This window comes from Leuciscus leuciscus (genome assembly GCF_965113295.1).
Source record: "Leuciscus leuciscus genome assembly, chromosome: 3".
NCBI classification, from domain to species: Eukaryota; Metazoa; Chordata; class Actinopteri; order Cypriniformes; family Leuciscidae; genus Leuciscus; species Leuciscus leuciscus.
The window spans coordinates 66,321,871-66,345,037 of NC_138727.1; the positions used below are offsets into that span (position 1 = coordinate 66,321,871).

The window sequence follows — 23,167 nt, forward strand, 5'->3', positions numbered from 1 at the left end:
ATGATTTTTCAGTTTCCTCAACTTTTTTTTTTTCACAGGGATCAAATGGAAAAATGTAGAGATGTAGAATGAGAGGATCTTTAGAACACATGTAGAGAAGAAGATCGCAGTGTTCATACCATCCCATTATCCAACTTATAATTAATGTTGTAATAGAGAAGGATGGTTGGACAATCTTAGCATGGAATCGGGTCAACTGCACAGGTTCTGTGGTTATTCCCTCGTCTTTTACGGTGAGGACTTTCACAGCATCTTTGAGAGAGGGGTCAGACTCTCCTAAACAGGCGTAATGGGGCAGATGAACTTCCTCCAGTTTCCCTGAGATCACCGTCACGTCAATTACTGGACTGATCCGGTTGCACTGCAGCCTCTCCAGCTCTGCGTTGAGGAAGAGTCCGTCTACGGTACGGTACTGAAGGGTGACGACACAGTCACAGACCCATCGCATTCTGGTCCTGACACACTCGTAACGGCCTGGGTCAGTGCTGACCCTGAACTTTGACCCTCCTTCATCTGTACAGGCCGACGGCTCAATCTGAAGCCACTGATCAGAATCAGCTATATGGACACAAGACTGACAGTTCAGCAGCGGGTGAATATCGAGCCCAGAAGGTTTGGGCTGAGAGAACCTGTGAAGAACCAGAAGAAGGCAGAAGCAAAGAGTCAGCTGCTTTTATAAATCTCAGTTGATGTTAAAATACATTTACAATGGGACTTTTTAAAAGGGACCTCAAAACCAACAATTTACAAATAGTTTACTATAAAAACTATTTGACAGGCAGTTTGACAGAGAGAAAATATAAAGCTAGTATATAATGCTGCGACTGACACCTCTGATGTCACTCACTAATAACAAACAATCTAATATAACAAACAAATATATGCTATAATGAGAGTTTAATTCACACATAATTGTCCAGTTATGTTTATGTTTAACTAGCCAACATGAACTCTATGTTCTCCATCAATAAGCTCAAGCTGAATAATGTGTCAAGTCTTCTATAAATCAGTGTTTTTAACTGTGGATATTTTCACAGAGGTGGACAGATAAAGACCATCAGCAGTCTGGGGTGGACAGAAATGTTCATTATCAAACATAATAAATGAGTTTGACTATAAAGAACTGGACTGTTTTACTGCTTACAACACAACTGTCTACAGTTAATTGTGCTTGATTGTAATTGAGGGAGTGCTGGAATAGATCAAGTAATACTGAGTGAATTTGACTATTTCTGTCTTATTCCTCGTCTGCAAGAATATTAATAGAAAAGAAGATCACACTACAGCTAGAAAATTACAGAAAATTAATAGCAAATAACAGTTTAGAGATTGTGTGTGATCAGGAGCTTTAGAGAAATACCAGTAAATCAGTCTTAAGCCCTTTTCACAGAGACCTCACAACTCTGAAACTGAAGGAAAAAATTGATTTAGCTCTAAACTAACTAAAATGAAGAGTAATGTGTTTATAGTCTCTGCACAGGTGTGAAGGAGTCTGCCAACAGACTTTCTCAGAATGACATTTCTTATGCAAAAGTTGTTGCTACAACAAAGCAACAGAACAGGAAGTCCTCCATGAGATGACGGAAGCAGAGATGCTTGAGTTGGCCCGGAAAATGAGCCTCACTGACTGTTAGATGCTATGCCGTTAGAATTGCTTTTTAGAGATATGCTGCAATAAGTGTGTGGAAAACGATTGCAAAAGCAGAACCTGAATTCGTTTGAATTCAAGACTATATAAGACGCAAACAAAGGAAGAACTATTGCTCTTCCTTGCATTTCATTCTAGTACGCCAGCATTTACTAGAAGCAAGAAGCTTTAGCTAATTTTTACATCTGTTAGTTAGTACTCATTTATAATCTGTAACAAGTATTCTTTTCATTTGATTATTGTAATAAAGTTTGTTAAACATTTATTATAATCATTCTGACTGGACCTTGGATTCTTTGAGTACCGTTTTCTTCTGCCTGAATCAGGAAGTACTTTGTGGAGGAAACACACGAGGGGTGATCATTCTTTTTTTTTAAAGAATAATTACCATGAATTTTGATTTGATCATTTGAGCCAAAGAGGCAGCATGTAGCAAAGTTAGAGAAGTAGAGAGACAGACTTTATGAAGAATGTGTAAATAAAGAGAGTATTGTAACCGCCGTAAACGTTTCCTCCTCCTTCATTGTTGCTCCCTAATAAGGGCGTAACAGTGCATCATCCTCCCTTTGAACGCAAGTGTGTGTGTGTGTGACTTATAATATGGGTGATATATCTATTATTTTTATAGTAGAATATTAACTTGTATAGACTGTTCATCTAACTCCTTGAGGGCACGACTAAAGCATAGGCACTTTAGTTACCGCGAGATTATCCTGATAAACTTTGTGCATAGTTTTTAGGATATTTGGGAAAAGTATTAATCGTGATCCATCACACAGGAGAGACTCTGTGTTGTTTCAAAACAAAGGAAAATATGTATTTATTGGTACTGGCCAAAACATGTTGTGAAATATCAGCATATGGAGTATCAGCACAAACCCAATATGGTGCATCTCTAGTGTTTAGTGATGTATGAAGAACAGAGGATTGAACTATTATTCAGTCTGGAGAAATCCTTCACTAAGACACAGTATATTTCACTCACCCGGTTGTGTGTGTATCACTGTTGTTTCTCTCAGGACGCTGTTTAATGTCACACAGAGACACTGAGGAGTAATAATCAACCCCAAATCCAGCATAGAGGGGTTCAGTGAATGTGGTGTTGAGTGTGTGTAAGTGTGTGAGTGTGAGTGTGTGTGTGTCAGAGACGCTGTAGAAGGACAGAGTGCCGGCCGACACGTCCACATACACTCCTGCTGTCTTAGAGGATGAAGAGACGACAGGAATATCAGTGTCTTTATTATTGTGACGGACAGAGAATCCGTTATCAGAGCAGTACAGATTCCAGGATTTGTCATTGGATCCAAACACACAGTCTATCTTTCCTTTCCTGCTGATTCCTTTATATGCGACTGATATATCAGCTTCATATCCGCTCCATTCAGCCTCCCAGTAACAGCGTCCAGTCAGACTCTCTCCACACAGAACCTGTTCAACATCATCAAATCTCTCTGGATGATCAGGATACGGCTGACGCTCATAAACACACGTCACTGTCCTGTTCTCATCAGACAGAATGAGTCGAGTGTGTGCTGTGTTTGGATCCAGTGTGAGATCACAGGCATCTGAACACAAGAAGAGAAACATTTCACTAAATGACACAAATCAACAATAAATCACTAAATGATTGTGTGTGTAGACCTACATTTGTGTAATCCTGCTGTCATTCTGAACTCTCCACAATGATCCACACTATAAAACACAAACATGATTCATATTCATTGCTACAGGAAACACAAGAAAGTGTGTGTGAGCGTGTGTGTGTGTGCATCATCCTCCCTTTGAACGCAAGAGTGTGTGTGTGTGAGTGTGTGTGCATCATCCTCCCTTTGAACGCAAGAGTGTGTGTGTGTGTGTGTGTGTGTGCATCATCCTCCCTTTGAACGCAAGAGTGTGTGCGCATCATCCTCCCTTTGAACGCAAGAGTGTGTGGGTGTGTGTGTTTGTGCATCATCCTCCCTTTGAACGCAAGAGTGTGTGTGTTTGTGCATCATCCTCCCTTTGAACGCAAGTGTGTGTGTGTGTGTTAGTGCATCATCCTCCCTTTGAACGCAAGAGTGTGTGTTTGTGCGTTTGTGCATAATCCTCCCTTTGAACGCAAGTGTGTGTGTGTGTGCATCATCTTTCCTTTGAACGCCAGAGTGTGTGTGTATGTGCATCATCCTCCCTTTGAACGTGTGTGTGTGTGTATCATCCTCCCTTTGAACGCAAGTGTGTGTGTGTGTGTATGTCTGTGCATCATCCTCCCTTTGAACGTGAGTGTGTGTGTGTGTATCATCCTCCTTTTGAACGCGAGTGTGTGTGTGTGCATCATCCTCCCTTTGAACGCAAGAGTGTGTGTGCGCGTGTGTGTGTGCGCATCATCCTCCCTTTGAACGCAAGAGTGTGTGTGTGTGTGTGTTTGTGCATCATCCTCCCTTTGAACGCAAGAGTGTGTGTGTGTTTGTGCATCATCCTCCCTTTGAACGCAAGAGTGTGTGTGTGTGTGTGTTTGTGCATCATCCTCCCTTTGAACGCAAGAGTGTGTGTGTTTGTGCATAATCCTCCCTTTGAACGCAAGTGTGTGTGTGTGTCTGTGCATCATCCTTCCTTTGAACGTGAGTGTGTGTGTGTGTGTGTGTGTATCATCCTCCCTTTGAACGCAAGTGTGTGTGTGTGTGTCTGTGCATCATCTTCCCTTTGAACGCGAGTGTGTGTGTGTGCATCATCCTCCCTTTGAACGCGAGTGTGTGTGTGTGTGTGCATGTATGTGTGTGTGTGTGTGTGTGTGTGTGTGTGTGTGTGTGAAATCATCATTTTGCGTCATTGTCGGAGGAAGTGTAAGAGGGGGGGGATTTCTGTTGAGACTACTACACTAGTTCCCACCCTTTCAAACCCGCCCATAGGGGGTTGGACCTAATGCGTTAACAGACCTATCACAGATCAGTGCCAGTGCGTTTGATTTCACCGGCAGAAACCTGCATGTCCGGCCGTCGAAACCGTCCAAAATGTCCGGGATTCGGCTTTGCTTTCTACGGTCGCCATTCATTGTTTACATGCACACCTTTTGTTTCAATCTAACTGAATGCATTCTGATTGGTGAATCTGAATGTAGTGTTTACATGAACGCTAAACAAGTGATCGGTTGATGTGCGTTTTACCATTGCTAAGAAAATTCCCGCTCCTCCATGAGAGATAGCCCACGAGACCGGTGCATCTCACAAGTGTCGCTCATCAGTAATCACGCCACCGGCTTTTGCATTCTACAGTCACCATTCATCATGTTTACTGTGGCGAGCAGGACGAGGCTAGGGCCGCGGGAGAAAGACGTGAGGCCGGTGGCGTGATCGGTTGATGTGCGTTTTACCACTGCTAAGAAAATAGAAGTAAATATAGTAGACAATAGATAATCCCGACACGGAGGCGCCGGCACGTGAACTGGAGCTCATCTCATAAATAAACCGAAACTCAGCATATACATTGGCCTACTTGCCTCACAGACCTGAGACATATATAGAAAGCTTGAAATGTCTACTTTTAAACAGAACAATTCAAAACGAAAGAAAAAAGACTGCTCTGCTCTCTGCTTATGTAATCTGTATGAAATGTGTATTTTTCCCTGGCACGTTCCTCCCAGGGAAAAGTTTTTTTTTTTTTTTTTTTTTTTTTTTTTCTCCATTAAGGCACCTGATGGAGTTTTAGGACACCATTAGGTCACTTGATGGAGTTTTTCGGTTCCTTGCCACTGTTGCCTTTGGCTTGCTCAGTTGGGGACATTTTGGGGATATTTAATTTAATTATATCAATCAATAAATTCCTCTTGAAACAAACTTTGTTGTATTATTTTAATTTAATACTGTGAAGCTGCTTTGATGCAATCTGTATTGTGAAAAGCGCTATACAAATAAACTTGACTTGACTTGACTTGACGTTCACTACGGCGAAGATCGTGAGTCAGCATCGTCAACTTCATCTTTGCAGCCGACACTGACACAGAAAACACTTGTTTATTAATAAACAATTAAAATGTCTCATTGTTATATTTGACATATTCATAATCATTACTTTTGGTGGTTCTTTGTGACAGCTTTTAGGAGCTTCATGTTACATGAACGCGTCACCAGCGCATCAGCACCGAAAACATCAAGATTTTTTTTCTTTTTTTGGGCATTTTGTTTGTGTTCAGTCTTTTGTTCAGTTTTTCAGTTGTTTTCAGTAAAAAAATTTCAGGGGTAGGCTACAGGAGCAGCATCTGTACTCTCGCGGCTGTAGACGGTAATGTTTTCTCTTGGTTCATGTCAGTCAGCATGAATTAATTTTGATATACAAGTCGCACCTGACTATAAGTCAAAGGACCAGCCAAACTATTAAAAAAAGTGCGACTTATAGTCCGGAAAATACGGTATATCGCAAAGCTAGCATCAAGCATATTTCTCATTTGTCCATCTGTGCAAGAACCCCCTTTAAGCATGTGCAATGTTTCAGATAGTATGTCAAATGTAAACACATTGATCGGATATGGGGCAAGAAAATGTAAACGGACGGTCAAAAAAAATAAAATAAAAAAATAATCGGATATAGGCAACAAATCAGATTTGGGCATCAAGACCTGCAGTGTAAACGAGGCTTGCTAGTCCCACATACTTGAGGATCTGCAGTGAGCAGTTTGAATCCTTTAGTTTGTCAGAGAGCAGCTTGACTCCTGATTCTCCTGGGTGATTGTAGCTCAGGTCCAGCTCTCTCAGGCGTGATGGGTTTAAACTCAGAGCTGAAGACAAATAACCACAGCCTTCCTCTGACACCATACAGCCGGACAACCTACAGACACACACAGTCAGATCATCTACAAAAACACACATGACTGGCAGACTGTAAATAATCTCTTATATGTTCTTTTTTTCAATTTCAGTGGACAAATATATACATTTATCAAGGCAGAAATGCTTCTTTACAATAAAACAAAAACATATACGTCAATACAGAGACTAGGGGTGTAACGATATTCGAACCGAACCGAAAAACCGCGATACAACAGCCACGGTTCGAACCGCGATACTCTCATGTCGAACCGAACGCGCCCCGCCCCCTGCTGCCCCGGCCCAACTCTCACATCACTTTGTCACAAAACTATTTTTTTCTTCCTTGACATTTGATTAAATAGTTATTAATGAGTACACTTTTAACAACTAATAAGAGCTGTAGTTTTACTAAATATTATTTACTAAATAAAATGCATGTCACGTGATTTGGGTGATCGATCACGCTCGGGAGTTTACATACGCACTTCAGGATGGCAACTCCGCGGCATATTGAGATTGAAGACCCTCCGGTCACAACCACTGACTGATACAACAGCAGCAGTGCTGATCACGACACTTGAGAATGATCACTGACACCGTCATCATCCAATATGATGACATATCACAGCTTTTTTTAATCATCGTTTTGAGACAAATCATTGTTTGATTTGCGAACATAATCCTCTGCCGTCTGGTCGCTTCCGCTTCAAGCCGGACTCGTCTCGCGCTAACGGTAATTCTCACTGTCCACGTTTTGATTTCAGCAAATCAATTTTGGCGAATGCAAACAACGTGATTATTGTTCATGAGTCCAACATCCAGCCACGCAAGAAAACATGAAATCTACCTGAGGGAATAATATGCTCGCAAAATATTTCTGATTATTATTAATGTTTAAAACTGTTTTGTTTTTTCCCCCAGGATTCTTTGAAGAATGTAAAGATCATAATAGATTTATTTGAAATAGAAAGCTTGTGTAACACTATAATTTACTGTCACTTTTGATTAGCCTAATGCATCCTTGCTGAATAAAAGTAGGCAATTACTTTCTTTAATTTCTTTCCCAAAAAAAATTATCTTACTAACCTCAAACTTTTGAACTGTAGGCCTATGTATAATGTTAAAAAAGCTTTCTATTTCAGATAAATGCTGTTATTTTGAATGGTGGTTTGTTTGTAATGTGACATTTTGTTTGTATGACATTAAAATTATTTTTAGAATTAAATTGTACATAAATAGGTTAAGCAATACAAATGTGTTTGTCTGATAACCTTTTAAACATATACTTAACCCTCTGGGGACCAAGCTGTTTTTGGGGCCCTTGAGATGTTCTGACATGCTCTGACATTTGTGCTTTTTTCAGTTATTTATAAACATGTTAATGGCAAAGGTGTAAATTCACTCTATATAGCACAAACATGCCTACCATAATATGCGAGCAACATGTATGTAGATGTTTGTATTTTTAAGAGAATAATGTTTATGCGTGGTTATTTAAAAAATAAAAATGAAAGTTGCTGAAATAAGACCACAAAACTCATACAAAATATTAGGGGTGCAACGGATCAAAAAACTCACGGTTCGGATCGTTTCTCGGATCAGAGTCACGGATCGGATCATTTTTCGGATCAAAAAAAAAAAAAGACAAGACAAATAAACACAAGTTTTGTCTTTTTGTTTATTAACATTTTTTAAATATTAAATTAAAATATATAAAATCAACAGTGGGTGTGCGACGGGTTCATTCCATGAAGCGTGACTATAAACACACTGATAGCGTTTGTGATGGCTTTAGCCCGGTCTGATTGTGCAACGTTGAGCTCCTGTCAGTGAAACACTGAGGTGATGTCGCTTCAAATGCGTGGCCATGCTTGATGTGTTTCCACGGATGTCCCGATACTACTTTTTCACTTCCGATACGATACCGATGCCGCAGCATATCGGCTATTTGCCGATACCGATATCAATCCGATATTTTTATTTTATTCTTGAACTAATACTACTAATAATAAAATATATGGAAGCACTTTGCTCAATTAGCCACATAAAAACATCTCACTCAAATGGAGAACAAATACTTCTCCAGTATATAGTCCACAACAACAGTTGATAATGAAAGACTGTCACCCTTTATTCAAATGACCTTGAGATATGTTTGGTAATTGTAGGCTACCTGAATGAATTTAAAATTAATTTGCTATATTTCAGATCAATATATTTGTTTCCTTAAAATTTTAATTAACTTTAACGTTATTCTCATCTGAATTATAAATCATTTATTTCTGTATAAAATGATACTACCATTAAAAACACATTTGATTTTCTTTTTTAATCAATGTAGAATGTGTAACTTCAAAATAAACAGATTACTCTGTTTGAGGACAAGAAATGAAAACCAATGCAATATAATGTCCAAAAGATGAGATAATTTTTGCTTTTAAACAGCGTGTGTGTGTGTGTGTGTGTGTGTGATTGTTCGATCGCGCCCGTGCCTCTCTCTCTTTCTTTCTCTCTCTCTCTCTCTCTCTTTTTCTCTCTCTCTCTCTTTTTCTCTCTCTCTCTCTCTCTCTCTCTCTGTCTGACACACACACAGACACATTCCAGCATACATCGCAGCCTGTTCATTTTGCCGCGTTCATATTTTTTACAGTCTATGGTTCACACCATACGCGAATAGAGAGTCAAATTCGCGTCTAGTTCGATGCTTGAACAGCTTGAATCCTTTCGCGCGTCCAAAGCGAATAGGACGCGCCGCGCGCGTATAATGATAAAGCGAGCGTTTGAAGTGAAATAGACGCGTGTTCCAGGGAAGCCAAAATGCTCCCATACAGGGGATTTATATGACGCGGGGCGTTCAAGCTCCTCCGTTCCTCCGCTCGCCATGACCACGCTGTGTGTGGACTGAACATGCGCACAACTTTTTTTTTTTTTTCATAAATTAATCCGCGGATCACGTGTGTGCCGAACCGAAGATATTGATCCGAACGGATCACGGATCAATGATGATCCGTTGCACCACTACAAAATATGTGCCCACAAGACTTTTTACTAATGGATGTTGTCCCTTTCAGTTCTAGCTTCAAAATTATGTGAAAATAGTCTTGCTTTATCGTTCACAAAAAAAAATACATTGATTTAAATGGTGTAAAACAGGTTTTGCTTGGAAAGCCAATATGCGAGGGGGAGGAGTAGTTTACACCTTAGTCCCACCCACTCTGCATAATGACTCTGCATAATTAGCCATTCATTCAGGTGTGACACTGACTGAGCCACAATGCAAGGACAAAATATATATTTTGAAGAAGACTTATATTGACCATTTAAGATTTTGCTTACATCTATCTTGTAAATATGTTTAGCTATTTTATTAAAAAGGTTACGATTACAACAATAATTACAATTTCAGCAATATTTCTGCAAAAAAGTACTCTTTCTTTGTAAAAAAAAAAAAAAAAAGATTATAGGCCTACATTTTATCATATGTATTCATTAGTTTGAATATAGCCAACATTGGAACATCTTAGTCTATGACTTTATTTTTGACAAAATAGTATTTTATATATATGAGCAGAAAAGCTTATTTGATGTGACAGTATATTCTACAGTAAAAACTGTACCCAAATCTAGTCAACAAAATGTTGTCTTTCATACTTCGCCTGACTGTAACGCAGTAACTGTAACTGTAAAAGCAGTTTATTCTTTCACACACAGACGCGCGATTCATATTTAGGCTAAACACTCTTTACAAATATGTACCCTTCATTCATCTCACAGAAACGCGATTCATTTTAGGCTAAACAGTCTTTACAAATATGTACCCTTCATTCATCTCACAGAAACGCGATTCATATTTAGGCTAAACAGTCTTTACAAATATGTACCCTTCATTCATCTCACAGAAACGCGATTCATATTATAGAAACGCGATTCATCTTTTTGTTTACATAAGCCTACAACGTTATTCCATAACGTTATTCCACATTAACACTTGAGAAAGGATAACTTAGCCTACCTCACTCCTCAGCGGGATCTGCTCCTCATATCAGCACGGAAAATTTTCTCCATAAGGTAGGCTATATTATGCCTCTTTGTTTACAGCCGATGTGGGGGCGTTTCACAGACTGAAATGGTTCTCAGAATTTGCGTTTGAATAGCACGCGCTCTCCGGGGCGTGGTCAAATTACTTTTGAATGGCTCGTAATGAGCTCGACTGGAGTCGCTCTCTTTTTATACAGATTACAGAAGCTGATAATATTTGTTTTTTATATAAATTACTTCATTTAAAAGCTGCGATCTCAAGCTTTATGCCCGTGGGTCTGTTTGCCTGTTTGACTGAATTTTTGCAGAGTTATAGATCATTTTCGAACGCGTTTCAAACGGGAGTTCACTGACAGAGAGAAGGCAGAAATAGCATCATGTTAAAGTTTCTTTATTTGTCAAAAAGCAAAACACTTTATTTTTATTGTGAATATACAGAAAAAAAATAGAAACTGAACAGGATCGATTGATGTATTACACGAAAATGAAAGATCAAAATTAACAGAGCATTTAGTGTTTATTTTCATTGCTAAAAAAAAAAAACTAGCAAAACGCGCGGGCGCGTTTTTGGTCCCCAGAGGGTTAACTACAGTTTGCAGACACTGAAATTATGTACATTGTGCGATACAATACAAATATTTTGAGTGTCCCTCGTTTTCCTATAAAGAACCACGATTGTCCCGCATTTTCCTTTTCTGAAGTTGGCAACCCTACTCAGGTGTGCAGTTTATTTCTGACTAGTCAGTGGAGGCATTTATTTCATTTTAGTTAACTCAGGTGTGCTAACTGCTCTAAAGAAAACGTGAAGCCACTGTATAAAGTTAAGTTAATAAAGTTAAAGTTAATAAGTTAGATTATTGTTGTTGTTTTTATTAAGTTAAAAGTGAATCTAGTGTTATTATTGCTGGTGCCCAGCCATGAACCCTGCCCCCACAGCAAACAGAACCGAACCGAACCGAACCGTGGCTCCAAAACCGTGATATGAACCGAACCGTGGCATTGGTGTATCGTTACACCCCTAACAGAGACAGCATTATAACCCATCATGTCTACCAATGGTCATGGAAATTAAATACTCAAGCTTATACAGATGTTTTGTGTTTTACACAAGAACAAGGGGAGCTATTACTTATAATTATTTAAAAAATTACCTTACAGACCATTTATGCTTCAAAAAAGTCAGTGCGAATTGGTTTTATATAAATCAATAATTTTTTTCCATATTGAACAAATGTATTCTATCTGGGTTCTTAAGGAAAAGGAAATATTTTCCATTATATATATCTATATAGTGTCAGAAATTAACCCAGTTTTGGCAAGGGATTGGCAAGGGACAAAGAAATGGCTAAAACCAGAGCCACTGGTTGATGATTGAATCCAATCATCAACTGTAAGTGGCTCTGGTTTTAGCCATTTCTTTGTAATTACTTTTTTACTAGCTGCCAGAAGAATGATGTAAGCCAGATGTAAACATTCACAATTACAAGGAATCATCACCTCAAAAACAGCTTCCAAATTTCCTTCAATCCCTTGCCAAAACTGGGTTAATTTCTGAAACTCCCCAGAAATATGATAATGGTTAGATTCCCTTTTCCCACATAATCTCCAACAGCTAGCACCTGTCCCTTTGTATCTTTTCTGTGTTGGTGTGGTAAATCTCTTATATGTTCTTAAATACCTCAGTATCTGCAGCTGACAGTTTGGCCTCTTCAGTCCTTCAGAAATAATCTTCACTCCTGAATCCTGCAGGTCATTGTTTGTCAGGTCCAGCTCTCTCATGTGTAAGGGATTTGAACTCAAAGCTGAAGACACATAACCACAGCCTTCCTCTGACACCATACAGAGAGACAACCTACAGACACACACAGTCAGACCATCTACAAACACACATCAACATTATGACCGGCAGACTGTAAATAATCTCTTATATGTTCTTAAATACCTCAGTATCTGCAGCTGACAGTGTGGGGTTTTCAGTCCTTCAGAAATAATCTTCACTCCTGAATCCTGCAGGTCATTGTTACTCAGATCCAGCTCTCTCAAGTGTGAGGGGTTTGAACTCAGAGCTGAAGACACATAACCACAGCCTTCCTCTGTCACCATACAGAGAGACAACCTACAGACACACACAGTCAGACCATCTACAAACACACATCAACATTATGACAGGCAGACTGTAAATAATCTCTTATATGTTCTTAAATACCTCAGTATCTGCAGCTGACAGTGTGGGCTTTTCAGTCCTTCAGAAATAATCTTCACTCCTGAATCCTGCAGGTCATTGGTACTCAGATCCAGCTCTCTCAGGTGTGAGGGGTTTGAACTCAGAGCTGAGGACACATAACCACAGCCTTCCTCTGACACCATACAGCCAGACAACCTACAGACACAAACACACACACACACAGACATTATGAACGGCAGACTGTAAATTATCTCTCATAAATAATCTTATCTCAGATTAGATTGGAACAATCAGAATAATATCCAGTTCCATCTGACTTCTGACCTATAAAGCTGCCTGAATCATAATCATACACTGTTCGTTCGCTGGCCAGAGGAGAACTGGCCCCCGACTGAGCCTGGTTTCTCCCAAGGTTTTCTTCTCCATTCGGCCCTGATGGAGTTTTGGCTCCTTGCCACGGATGCCTTTTTTCACCTTTGTTGCCATTGGCTTTTGGCTTGCTTAATTGGGGACATTTAGTTTAACATTTAATTTAGTATTCAAATTATTAAATTCTTTTGACATATAAGAGGTCTTTGTACCATTGCAACATCCGGCAAGTTTCACAGCTTAAAACGTCCTAAAAAAAAAAAAAATTCAACCAAGCTCCAAAAATGGAGCTTAACTCGTAAGCAGTTTAATAATTCTTTGTCTATAAACGACCGTTTTATATGGGTGTTTTCAAAAACAAAGGGTACATTGATACTTTTTCCTATGCAGTGACATTAGCAAATTATAACACTGGTGTTTACTGAGAGCCGCCCCTTGAAACCGGATCATTTCAGAAAGAGGGTCAGAATGAGGTTGGAAAATCTTTATTCAGATTCATGGATTCTTAACAGTACAAATTGGGGGTGCCAAACTAAGCTCCTGATTAGCTGTATCAGGTTTGTTTAATTAGGATTGAAGCTAAACCGTGATCCTCTAGGGCAGTGGTTTTCACACTTTAAGAGCAACCTTTTTTTCTTTTTTAAATTGACACAACCCATATTGACCCAACCCATATTGACCCATTATATTAAGATTAGTTAAATTCAACAGCAAAAGTTGCAATAACTGTATAAAATCTAAACATTTAGCGAAAAAACATTATTTAGTGGAGATGGAGAACAAAAAAGTGAATAAGTGTAGCACTAAATCTGTTAAAATTTTACTCACTGCTCTTTGTATTGCTGTAAAATACATTCATAAAAACAATTAATTTCTAATATATACTGTAAAATGAAAAGACACTTCTTTTAAATGTTTAGTGCAGCTGTTTAACCCTCTGAGGTCGGCAATCACGCCGGCGTGATCTGCTCGCTTTTTTCCTTATCAGTTGAATTGAGACCCGAAATACTCTTTTGACTTTGATTTTACAAACAAGTTTCATACATCAATCGATTCTGTTAAATGCGTATTATTTTTGTGTATACTCACAATAAAAACAAAGTGTTGTGCTTTTTGCCAAATAAAGAAAAATAAACACGAAGCGAGTTCTGCCTTCTCTCTGTCAGTGTAGTCCATTCTGAAACGCGTCCGAAAATGAACAATAACTCAGCGAATACTCAGTCAATCAGGCATACAGACACACAGGCATGAAGCTTGAATTCTCTTCTTTTAAATGAAGTAATTTATATAAAAAACAAATATTCTCAGTTCATATAATCTGTAAGAAAAGAGCGAGATGTCAGTCGTTCTCATCTCATCTAATTATTTGTAATGTGACTCCACCCTCGGAGAGCACGCGCTATTCAAACGCAAATGACTGAGGCAATCCACGCAAACCTGTGTACGCCCCCATATCAGCTCGAGAAAACACGTTTAATCAGATCATTGTAGCCTACTTGTTTACACCGTCTCGCAGCGCTGTGAGGAATAATAATAATGGAAAATGTACCTCAGAAGTGCGGGTATTTCGAGGAGCAAGGATCCGACTGAGCTAATGAATACTGTAGTACGTTTTTTTCCCTTCTCAAGTGATTCGCGTTTCTGTGTGAATGAATGAACGGCAGAGATGCGCTGTTTACCACAGCTCGCAATCTGTGTGAATGAATGATGATGTTTTAGCAAACTGTATTGCTATACTGAGATGAGTAAAAATCGACTGAAATATGTTGAAATAAAATGTAGGCTATTTGTATATGCAACGTATTAAACTGCAAATTAACATTTATATGCCCTAATATTTCATAAAAACAACGTTACAGTAAGGCGAAATATGAAAGACAACATTTTGTTGACTAGATTTGGGTACAGTTTTTACTGTAGCATATACTGCCACATCAAATAAACTTTTAGAGAGAATATAGGGTGGCTTGTGTCACTTTTAGTGATTTATTGCCCCCCTATAAAAAGGTTCCCACGCTTGCCCCGCCCCTTTCTACCCCCTCCCTCCCACCTCCGGACAGGTCACGTGACCGTGGGAATTTTCCCACGGTACCCTTCCCTACAAACATCCCCACCCACCCCGCTTCTGGACAGGTCATGTGACCGTGGGAATTTTCCCGCAATCCACATTAAAACGTTAAAACAACATGTATTAAAATTATATCGAGCAAATAGTTCTATTTTCTGATACATTTAAAGAAAAGTTGTACTTTCACAATTACATAGTGTTTAAAGGTGTATAAACCGTTGTATAAAGTTAAAATACACATCTTTAACATTCATACATTTGTAAAATGTTAAAACATTAATGAAAAAGTTTAAATCGCATTATCTTAAAGCTATCAAAATGTAATAGTATTAAGACATTAAACACATAAGTACAATTAAAAACTGACTTACGTTTTTACAAGTCCGTTTTGTTGAAAGAGAACCAAAATTCGTATTATCTCCAGAGGTATATCCGGTTACAATAATGTTTAAACATCATATTGTTTAACAAATAACATTATGACAGGGGAAATTATATTTAATTTACAACTCTTGAAAATTTCCCAACGCACAGAAGTTCTAAACGGTGTATGTTCAAAAACAATGTATATTAAAACTTTTTAAGAAATGTACAATAAAGACAGAGATGAGATCAGTGTTTTTTATTTATTAAAGAAGACAGATGTAATTTCATTACATATGAAGTGTCCATCACTTTTAAAACATTAATGAAATAAGTTAAAATTGCATTTTTCTCTAAAAGAGTTATTAAAAATGAGTTAGTGTTATTTTAAGATGTTAAAAAATCAATAATTTACAGAAAAGTAAATGTATCCATCCGCACAGTATTTGTAAAACTGTTACATAAAACACAAACTAGTTTAAAAACATTGTTAAAAAGCCTTACGTTTTTACATACCGTTTGTTGAAAGAGAGCCAAAAGGTATATCCAAAGGTATATTCCACATCATATGTATATCCAAATGTACTGTATATCCAAAAGGTATATCCAAAGTTCGAAAGATTTATCCAACAACAAGGATATATCCAAGACCAGAGGTATATCCAGATCCAAGGTTTAGAGATTTTAATTTCAAAAGTTACAAAGTCCTTGTGAGGAGTTCAGCGAAAAGCGACCACACTCTTACATCCCAAAGTTAGAATGAGACCTGAGGGGTCTGGACACTGACCAGACGTAAACTCCGCCCCTAGACACCTCCCACACCTAGACACCTCCCACCCCTAGACACATCCCACACCAAGACCCCTCCCACATCAAGACCCCCTCCCAAGCCAACTATGTATTGTGTAGCAGATCAGTAAGTTGTTTTTAATTAAAGAAGAGTTTTGTTTTCCACAATCATTTAAAAACTTTTTAAAAACAATGTATGTATAAAGTTAAAATGCAATGGTTTAGTATCCGTACGTTTTACAACGTTATCTGAAAAAGTTAGAATTAATAGCTAGATTTTAGTTAAAATTAATAGTTTACATTATTAGTTAAGTTAAAGTTAATTCATGTTTTAGTTAGGTTATATTCACTAACTTACTGGTTTATTCACTCTTCGATAAGATAATCCAACTAATCCAGTGGAGAAATCCGATCATTGTTTGAGAATGCGTTTCTGGAGTAAAAAATAATGATTCTGTTCAAAACTATGTGCTTTTAACTTTAAAACTGTGAAACGTAAGCGGTAGGCGACATTTTCCACACACACACATGTAACACTTTCACATACAACTTTAATAATAAAATAACTTTAACATTAATAAAATGATACAGACCATTAAAATACAAAAGTGTATAGGCTAGTATTTAAAAACGTTAGGCCTATCAGAAAAATGTAAAACAAGTTAGAATGTTTTCCTACACATACAGATTTTAAAACCCGTTAAAAACAAAAAAGGCAACGATAAATCATTTAAAACAAGTTATAGGCTAGAATGTCTTTCACGAATGACTTTTAAAGATACCAGAAAAAGAAATGGTAAATTATGTTTTTTAACAATGTTTCAAACGTGAGCATTTAACATATCAAACAACAACAGTTAAAAAATACATAAAACGAATAGTTTCTAAACAAAACTTTTTAACATTACAATTCGCTATAAACTTTTGTTTAGTTTTTAGCTAAAATATATATCTTTCACTGTCTCGCAAAGTATCCATGCGCACGGAATGCATGACATGAATGTGAAATCCGGTCTGTGAACCCAAGTCTACGTCGGTAAAAAACAATTAATCTAAACAATGTTTAAAATTTTGTGCGTTTTATTTAATTTAGTTATTAATTCAGTATTAGATCTTTCTAGCCTAATATTGTTTGATGTGTTAAGCCTAGATAACAAGACATATTACATACATGTTGTGTTCGAGAAAAGTAATATTGATGTGATCTTTGTGAGATCATACCCACAAACGCAGAACTTTGTGCTCGGTGATACACTTTACTAAAAGAAAATATTATGGAAGTCTTTTTCAAACTGTGAGTAGGCTATGCTTCAACATGTAACTATACCATATTTTATATATTAATATCATGGTTCCATGTTGTTTTAATGTTTGTTTGTTATTAACTAATACCCTTTTAACTAACACTTCAACATCCTGCACAAATTAAAGAAACATATGAGCTAAGGATAGTCTCAGACCCTAGATAAACAGATAATGGAATGTTCACAATCTACAGTATATTAGTTATTCTCCTACTTAGCGTGTGTGTAAATAGTTGTGCTTAAATCTTTGGGGTGTATTTTTTACACATCAACATATTTGTCACACCGTAGCGATGCATCACGGTCTTGTAAAGCTATGGACTAACTTTAAAACATCATCTTTATACGGGAATCACATGTGTCCAAAACATTTGTGTGAGATTCAAAAGACCAAATCACTAGAAAAGAGGGCTGAAAAGCATAGTTTATGATAAATACACAAAGCTTGCAAATGATGAGCGTGTTTCACATTTTGTATTCTGAATGTACAGAACTTAAGCAATATAATTTTGTATAGTTTAATATTAATTGTAATTGCTATATAGTTACGTTTAGGATTTGACTTATGGTTTGTAACAACAATGACTTTGTGTTGGGGAATTAATTAGCTCAAATTAGCGGTAATATTCATCAATGTGAATATGCATCTGTTGCTTCCATAAATTAATTTATTCAAAATAGGGAATAGGTCAAAACCTCGGCTTGTATCAGCGATTACACAATTACTTGTAATAATCACTGATAGAGACGGGTAGAATTTACTCAATTAGGGGGAATTTGAGGTAGAAGTTGAAGAATGTTCATTTATCATGCAGACGGGCCGTCCGGCGGACAGAATGTATAATTTATGAACAGAAATCGGGCGTCTTTAACACTGATAGATAACACTTTCTTGTGGCCACAAAGAAGATAATTATCTTCGTGTTTTTAGACAATTTTAGGTTTCTTTTAAGAATAAAACCAATCGTAGAGCTTATAAGGTAAAATCTGCACTCCTCAGGGACTCAGAATTTGAAACAAAACAGGCAAACTTAATTCAAATGATTTAACAAAGTTTATTTAAACAAGCTAGCGATTACACAATTACTTTAAATCACGCAGGAGTAAATATGCATAAACAAAACAGGCAATATAACGATCGTAATACAGAATACAACAAAAATAAAAGGTTTGAGAGAGAGGAAGGGAGAGAGATTGGGAGAGAGAGAGAGAGCGAGAGAGAGAGAGAATCAGCGAGAGGAAACTAATAGTGAAGATAAGAATGATTTTAGGTGTGCGTGTGAGATGTTCAGAGGATAGCGTTTGTAAGGAGAGGTGGGTTTGCCGGCGGCTCCGTGAGCACGTGGTAGTGTGTTTGTCTCGGCACACGTGGGTGAGAGTATGTGTGTGTGTGAATGTGTATGTTTGTGTGTGTGAAAGAGAATTTAGAGAGAGAGATAGAAACAGTTTTAGTCATTCACCACAAAACCCCAACGTTTCTTAGTAATATTTAGACAACTTTAAACAGCATTTCCTTCAGATTGCAACTTTAAAAGATCTACGTTACTCTGTTTGGAAGATCGGCCTTCTGTGTGTGTTCGTCTGTGTTGGATAAAGGCACCTGGATCACGTGGTCACAGCGTTCTGGTTGCTATAGCGACTTGGAGCGAGCGAAGACTCAGCAAAGATTATCTTAGCCTTAAGTTGGTTTCGTGGGTTGGTTTCAGAAGACTATCAACTGAAGTAATAGTAGTTCTAAGAAAAGACTTGGAAATAAAGGAAAATAAAAAGGAAAATAAAAGCGAGCGGAGCTTCCTTGAGGGAAGGAGGCGTGTTGTCTTTCTCTCTCTGGCGGACTGCACTGAGAGGAGAGGGGCGCGCAATTTTTAAAGGGCTAAACTCACGCCTCCCTCACGTACGTGGGCCAATCGTCTTTAACAACGTATCGGGCCCACCTCCTGACGTTTCGAGGTCTATACGCCCCCTTTCCGCGGGGTATTGAAACGATGAATTCGTCCATAACTTTAATAACACTGGTATTTAATAAACAATGCATTCTCTGATATTTTGTGTTAAAGATTCAACATCGGGGGGTGCTTTCGGGATCGCTCTCATTGGTCAGCGTTAGGCTCTCCAGGCCATAAACAGACGGTCTTTGTTGATTTAGACGTAAGAGATCCGTGTTTTTAGAGCGGTAATCAGTGATTTATACCATTTTTCGGCGCCATTTGGGCTGCACGTCTTGCGCAGAGCAATCTCAAGACAACAGAGGTGTCGTAAATGAGAGTGCTTTGGAATGTCAGAATAGCTTGAGTCAGAGCGAGACAGGGGTTTTTGTAGATTTAGACTGCATTAATTAATTTAATTTAATCACCATGCAAACTGGTGATCTGCTCTCCGTTACAGGTTAGTTACTTGTAACGTAATTTACAGTTATTACTATACTAAGTAAATGTAGTAACGTATAAATATGTCACCTTAAAAAAAACCGTTATTACTACGTTACTACTACTAGCAATATAATTTTGTATTGTTTAATATTAATTGTAATTGCTATATAGTTACGTTTAGGATTTGACTTATGGTTATAGTAGTTACTTGTAACGTAATTTACAGTTATTACTATATATGTCACCTTAAAATAAACCGTTACTACCAATTCTTAAAAGAACCAACTTTTCTTTTTGTTATAACACATGTGGTTACTGACAAACTGCAAGGTAGACAAATATATTTCAACACAGAGTTTATTAACAATAATCCTACAGAAGGGTGAACGGGAAGTAACATACACAATTAACATGCACGATATACTGATCAATAAACAGAACATATGGAGTACCTTAAACACATAGCTGTAATGATTGTGTATGTTTCCATGCTGACAGATAAGTGGAGGCAATTAGGAACACATAACAGAAATGACAACAAAATCCTAGATCTGAATATAACTGAACATATGGTGACGACTGTAAATAACATTTAAATAATACTTTTCCATTAAAAGAGTACGGTCTTTTAGAATACATGTCAGGATTTGTTATATTTAAAAATGTGGTGGGGAGAACAACAAACAGACCCCATTGTGAAAAGTGACCATTCAGCACAGTGTCTGACCCGAAATGACATATACATTAACGGACAATGATGGGGGGCAGACACCTCCCACTAACACACCTCTCAAAGCTGAGAGGTCAGTTTCAATTTAAGGATGTCCCTAAAATGACATCGCTCATCTGGCATTACCCCTCCCTCAGTGTGACAAAGTTTAAAAGGAGCTCAAACACGTTTAGAGGTACTTGTGATTTTTTGCAAATCAGTTAACCTGCAATGGCTACAGCGTCAACCCCAAAAACACCTGAAAGGAACATTGATGAAGCTATGGAGGATTTAACTTTAGCTCCAAGAAAAAACCGAGAAACTCATGGACCGTGCTTAACGCGATTTCTTCACGAGCCGGCGGATCGCGTGGAATATACATTCCATCTGTCTGAAGGACGTGCGTGTACGTATGTTTATGACAAAATCAACAGAGAAGTAAGATTGGTTAACGTCGATAATAACGAGAGATTCACCACAAATTCAACGGCGGACCCTGATTTAATATTCGAGGAAAGAGATTGGATTTTATTCTACTCAAAAGTATGGCGAGATTTAAAAGACGGTATGGACATGCCACTCTTTATCGGAGAATGGTCGGCAATAACCATGGGAACAAGGTACCGGATTTTGGCAGATCAAGTCAACAAGCATTCCGAGGATTATATCTATATTCTATGCAGCGATTTTGGAAAGAACTTACCACAATGTTCCTGGCCTGTTTCTGAGGATGAACACATGAAATTATATGATCTGAAATTCATGTTCCAATGGAAAGACCTAGCGGTGATGGAAGGGATTTTTTCCAAGATCAATCAATTTTTTCAGTGGACCAATGCGTATGAACGCTATTCCAATATTAAGGTGAAGCTTTTCCACCCCGAGTGGGCCACACCCAGTAGGCGTGGTCTCCACATTAACCCACCTACCCTGTACAAACATTAAGAAACCACTCTCTGGACTAACCGATTCATTCAAACGCATCGTGACTCAAGGAGCTGACTCTTCTTCATCATCATTCCAACCCCTGGGAACTACTGACGGATACATACCAAAAGGATTATCGGATGCAGCAAATGGATTACCTATTATGACAAACGGATTACCTCAGAAAAGCATCAATTGGTTAAATACATTCTGTACTGAACTCGGATATCACAATCTGGCTTTCCTCAGAAACTACGGAGTTGGAACACCTGCCGCATGCAATGTCTGTGAAATGTGTTTTTGTTTGGACAAAATATAATCTGCTCATGTAACCTGATTTTTAAAATGTGTGTGAAAATGTACCTTATGTTTGGACAATATATAATTTGTCCTTGAGTGTTTTGTAAAATGAATAAAAATGTTTGTATGAAATCATCATGAAAAATATTTTTGTCATCTGAACAATGTATATTTTACCCTATGTGTGTAATCATATGCTTTTATATATTCTGAAATAAAAATAAATAAATACTGAACAAATTTGCAACTCGATTCATTATGACTGAAATCTCATAGCGTTGACATGGCAGAACTAATGAAAATATTTTACTATTCTTCGAATTCTTCTGCTTTGTGGAGGTAAAGATAGATTAAAACAGACTGTGTTACAGGAATATATGGCGTAAGATTATCTGATAAAGACGTAACTGATTGGCTGCTCAGCAACCATAAAATATAAAAATGAATTGTGTTGTGCATTATGGAAAGGATCGGCAATTCCAATCAGATCTGTCCTTGTATACATGCATTCTCTAAAGAGAACATCAATATTAAATATATTCTACCTATTATTGATATTTTCTTGAAATGTGTCTGGACGAGATGTTACGAAATAAATTCACGTCTGAAGTAACAAAGGCCTTTTTAATATAGCCTACCTGTAAAGTTACAAACAGATGAGGGTACAGAATTTTAATAAACACATATCTTCCTAGTGTTGCACATACATAGTTGGCAATATGTCTATCTTTTTCAAACCATAGTCTCAAAATCATAATTAATGTATTTTCATTGCATGAATCAGATTTAAGAACGAAGCAATGCACACTACGACTCGGACTACGCTTGAGTGACTTTTATTTTACCTTAGCAAATTGTCACCCTATAAGCCCTATGACATTTTGAACAAAATTTTACATTTCACTTTCACCAGGTACTTGTGATGTTTTATGTGAATTGTAGTAGAAGATTTTTATCTAAGACAATCAGAGCATTTTTGTTTTGTTCAATGTAAAATAATAATAATAATAAAAAATAATAAAAAATAAAAACGTATTCAGGGTGGTGATCATTGTTATTTATTAAAGAAGACTGTAATTTCATTGTGTTAAAATACATCAGTCTTATAGCGTTTCATTCATTATGTAAAATGTTAAAACAGCAATGAAATAAGTTAACACTAGAAGAACTACTGGAATTCCATAACAGCTAGAACGGCCATAGGTCAGTTTCGAGCCTACATCACAGTTACGTCACAGCGCTACCAGCTGGCAAAACGAATGTTAAAACTGGAAGTGACCAATACAAACCAGGGCAGATCTGGCTACATAATAAGAAAGC

General features: G+C 37.6%; 1 protein-coding gene and 1 long non-coding RNA gene across 16 annotated transcripts in view; one reads left to right on the forward strand and one right to left on the reverse strand.

Annotated features, from left to right (window-relative positions):
• LOC309495366 (uncharacterized protein) overlaps positions 1-23,167 on the reverse strand; it is a 242,578-nt gene that overhangs the window by 98,809 nt on the left and 120,602 nt on the right. For 10 of the 15 annotated variants that reach the window (XM_082165051.1, XM_082165050.1, XM_082165055.1 and 7 more), the window contains one exon: positions 2,634-2,694. In XM_082165051.1, the coding sequence (XP_082021177.1) occupies positions 2,634-2,694 (61 nt within the window). Of the gene's footprint in view, positions 1-2,631; positions 3,214-3,293; positions 3,341-6,271; positions 6,446-12,142; positions 12,317-12,406; positions 12,581-12,670; positions 12,845-23,167 lie in introns of those variants that run through there. The other 5 variants (XM_082165044.1, XM_082165045.1, XM_082165046.1 and 2 more) reach the window with 5 other exon arrangements.
• Positions 1-23,167, forward strand: part of LOC309495508 — a 120,547-nt gene that overhangs the window by 43,063 nt on the left and 54,317 nt on the right. The window lies entirely within an intron of this gene.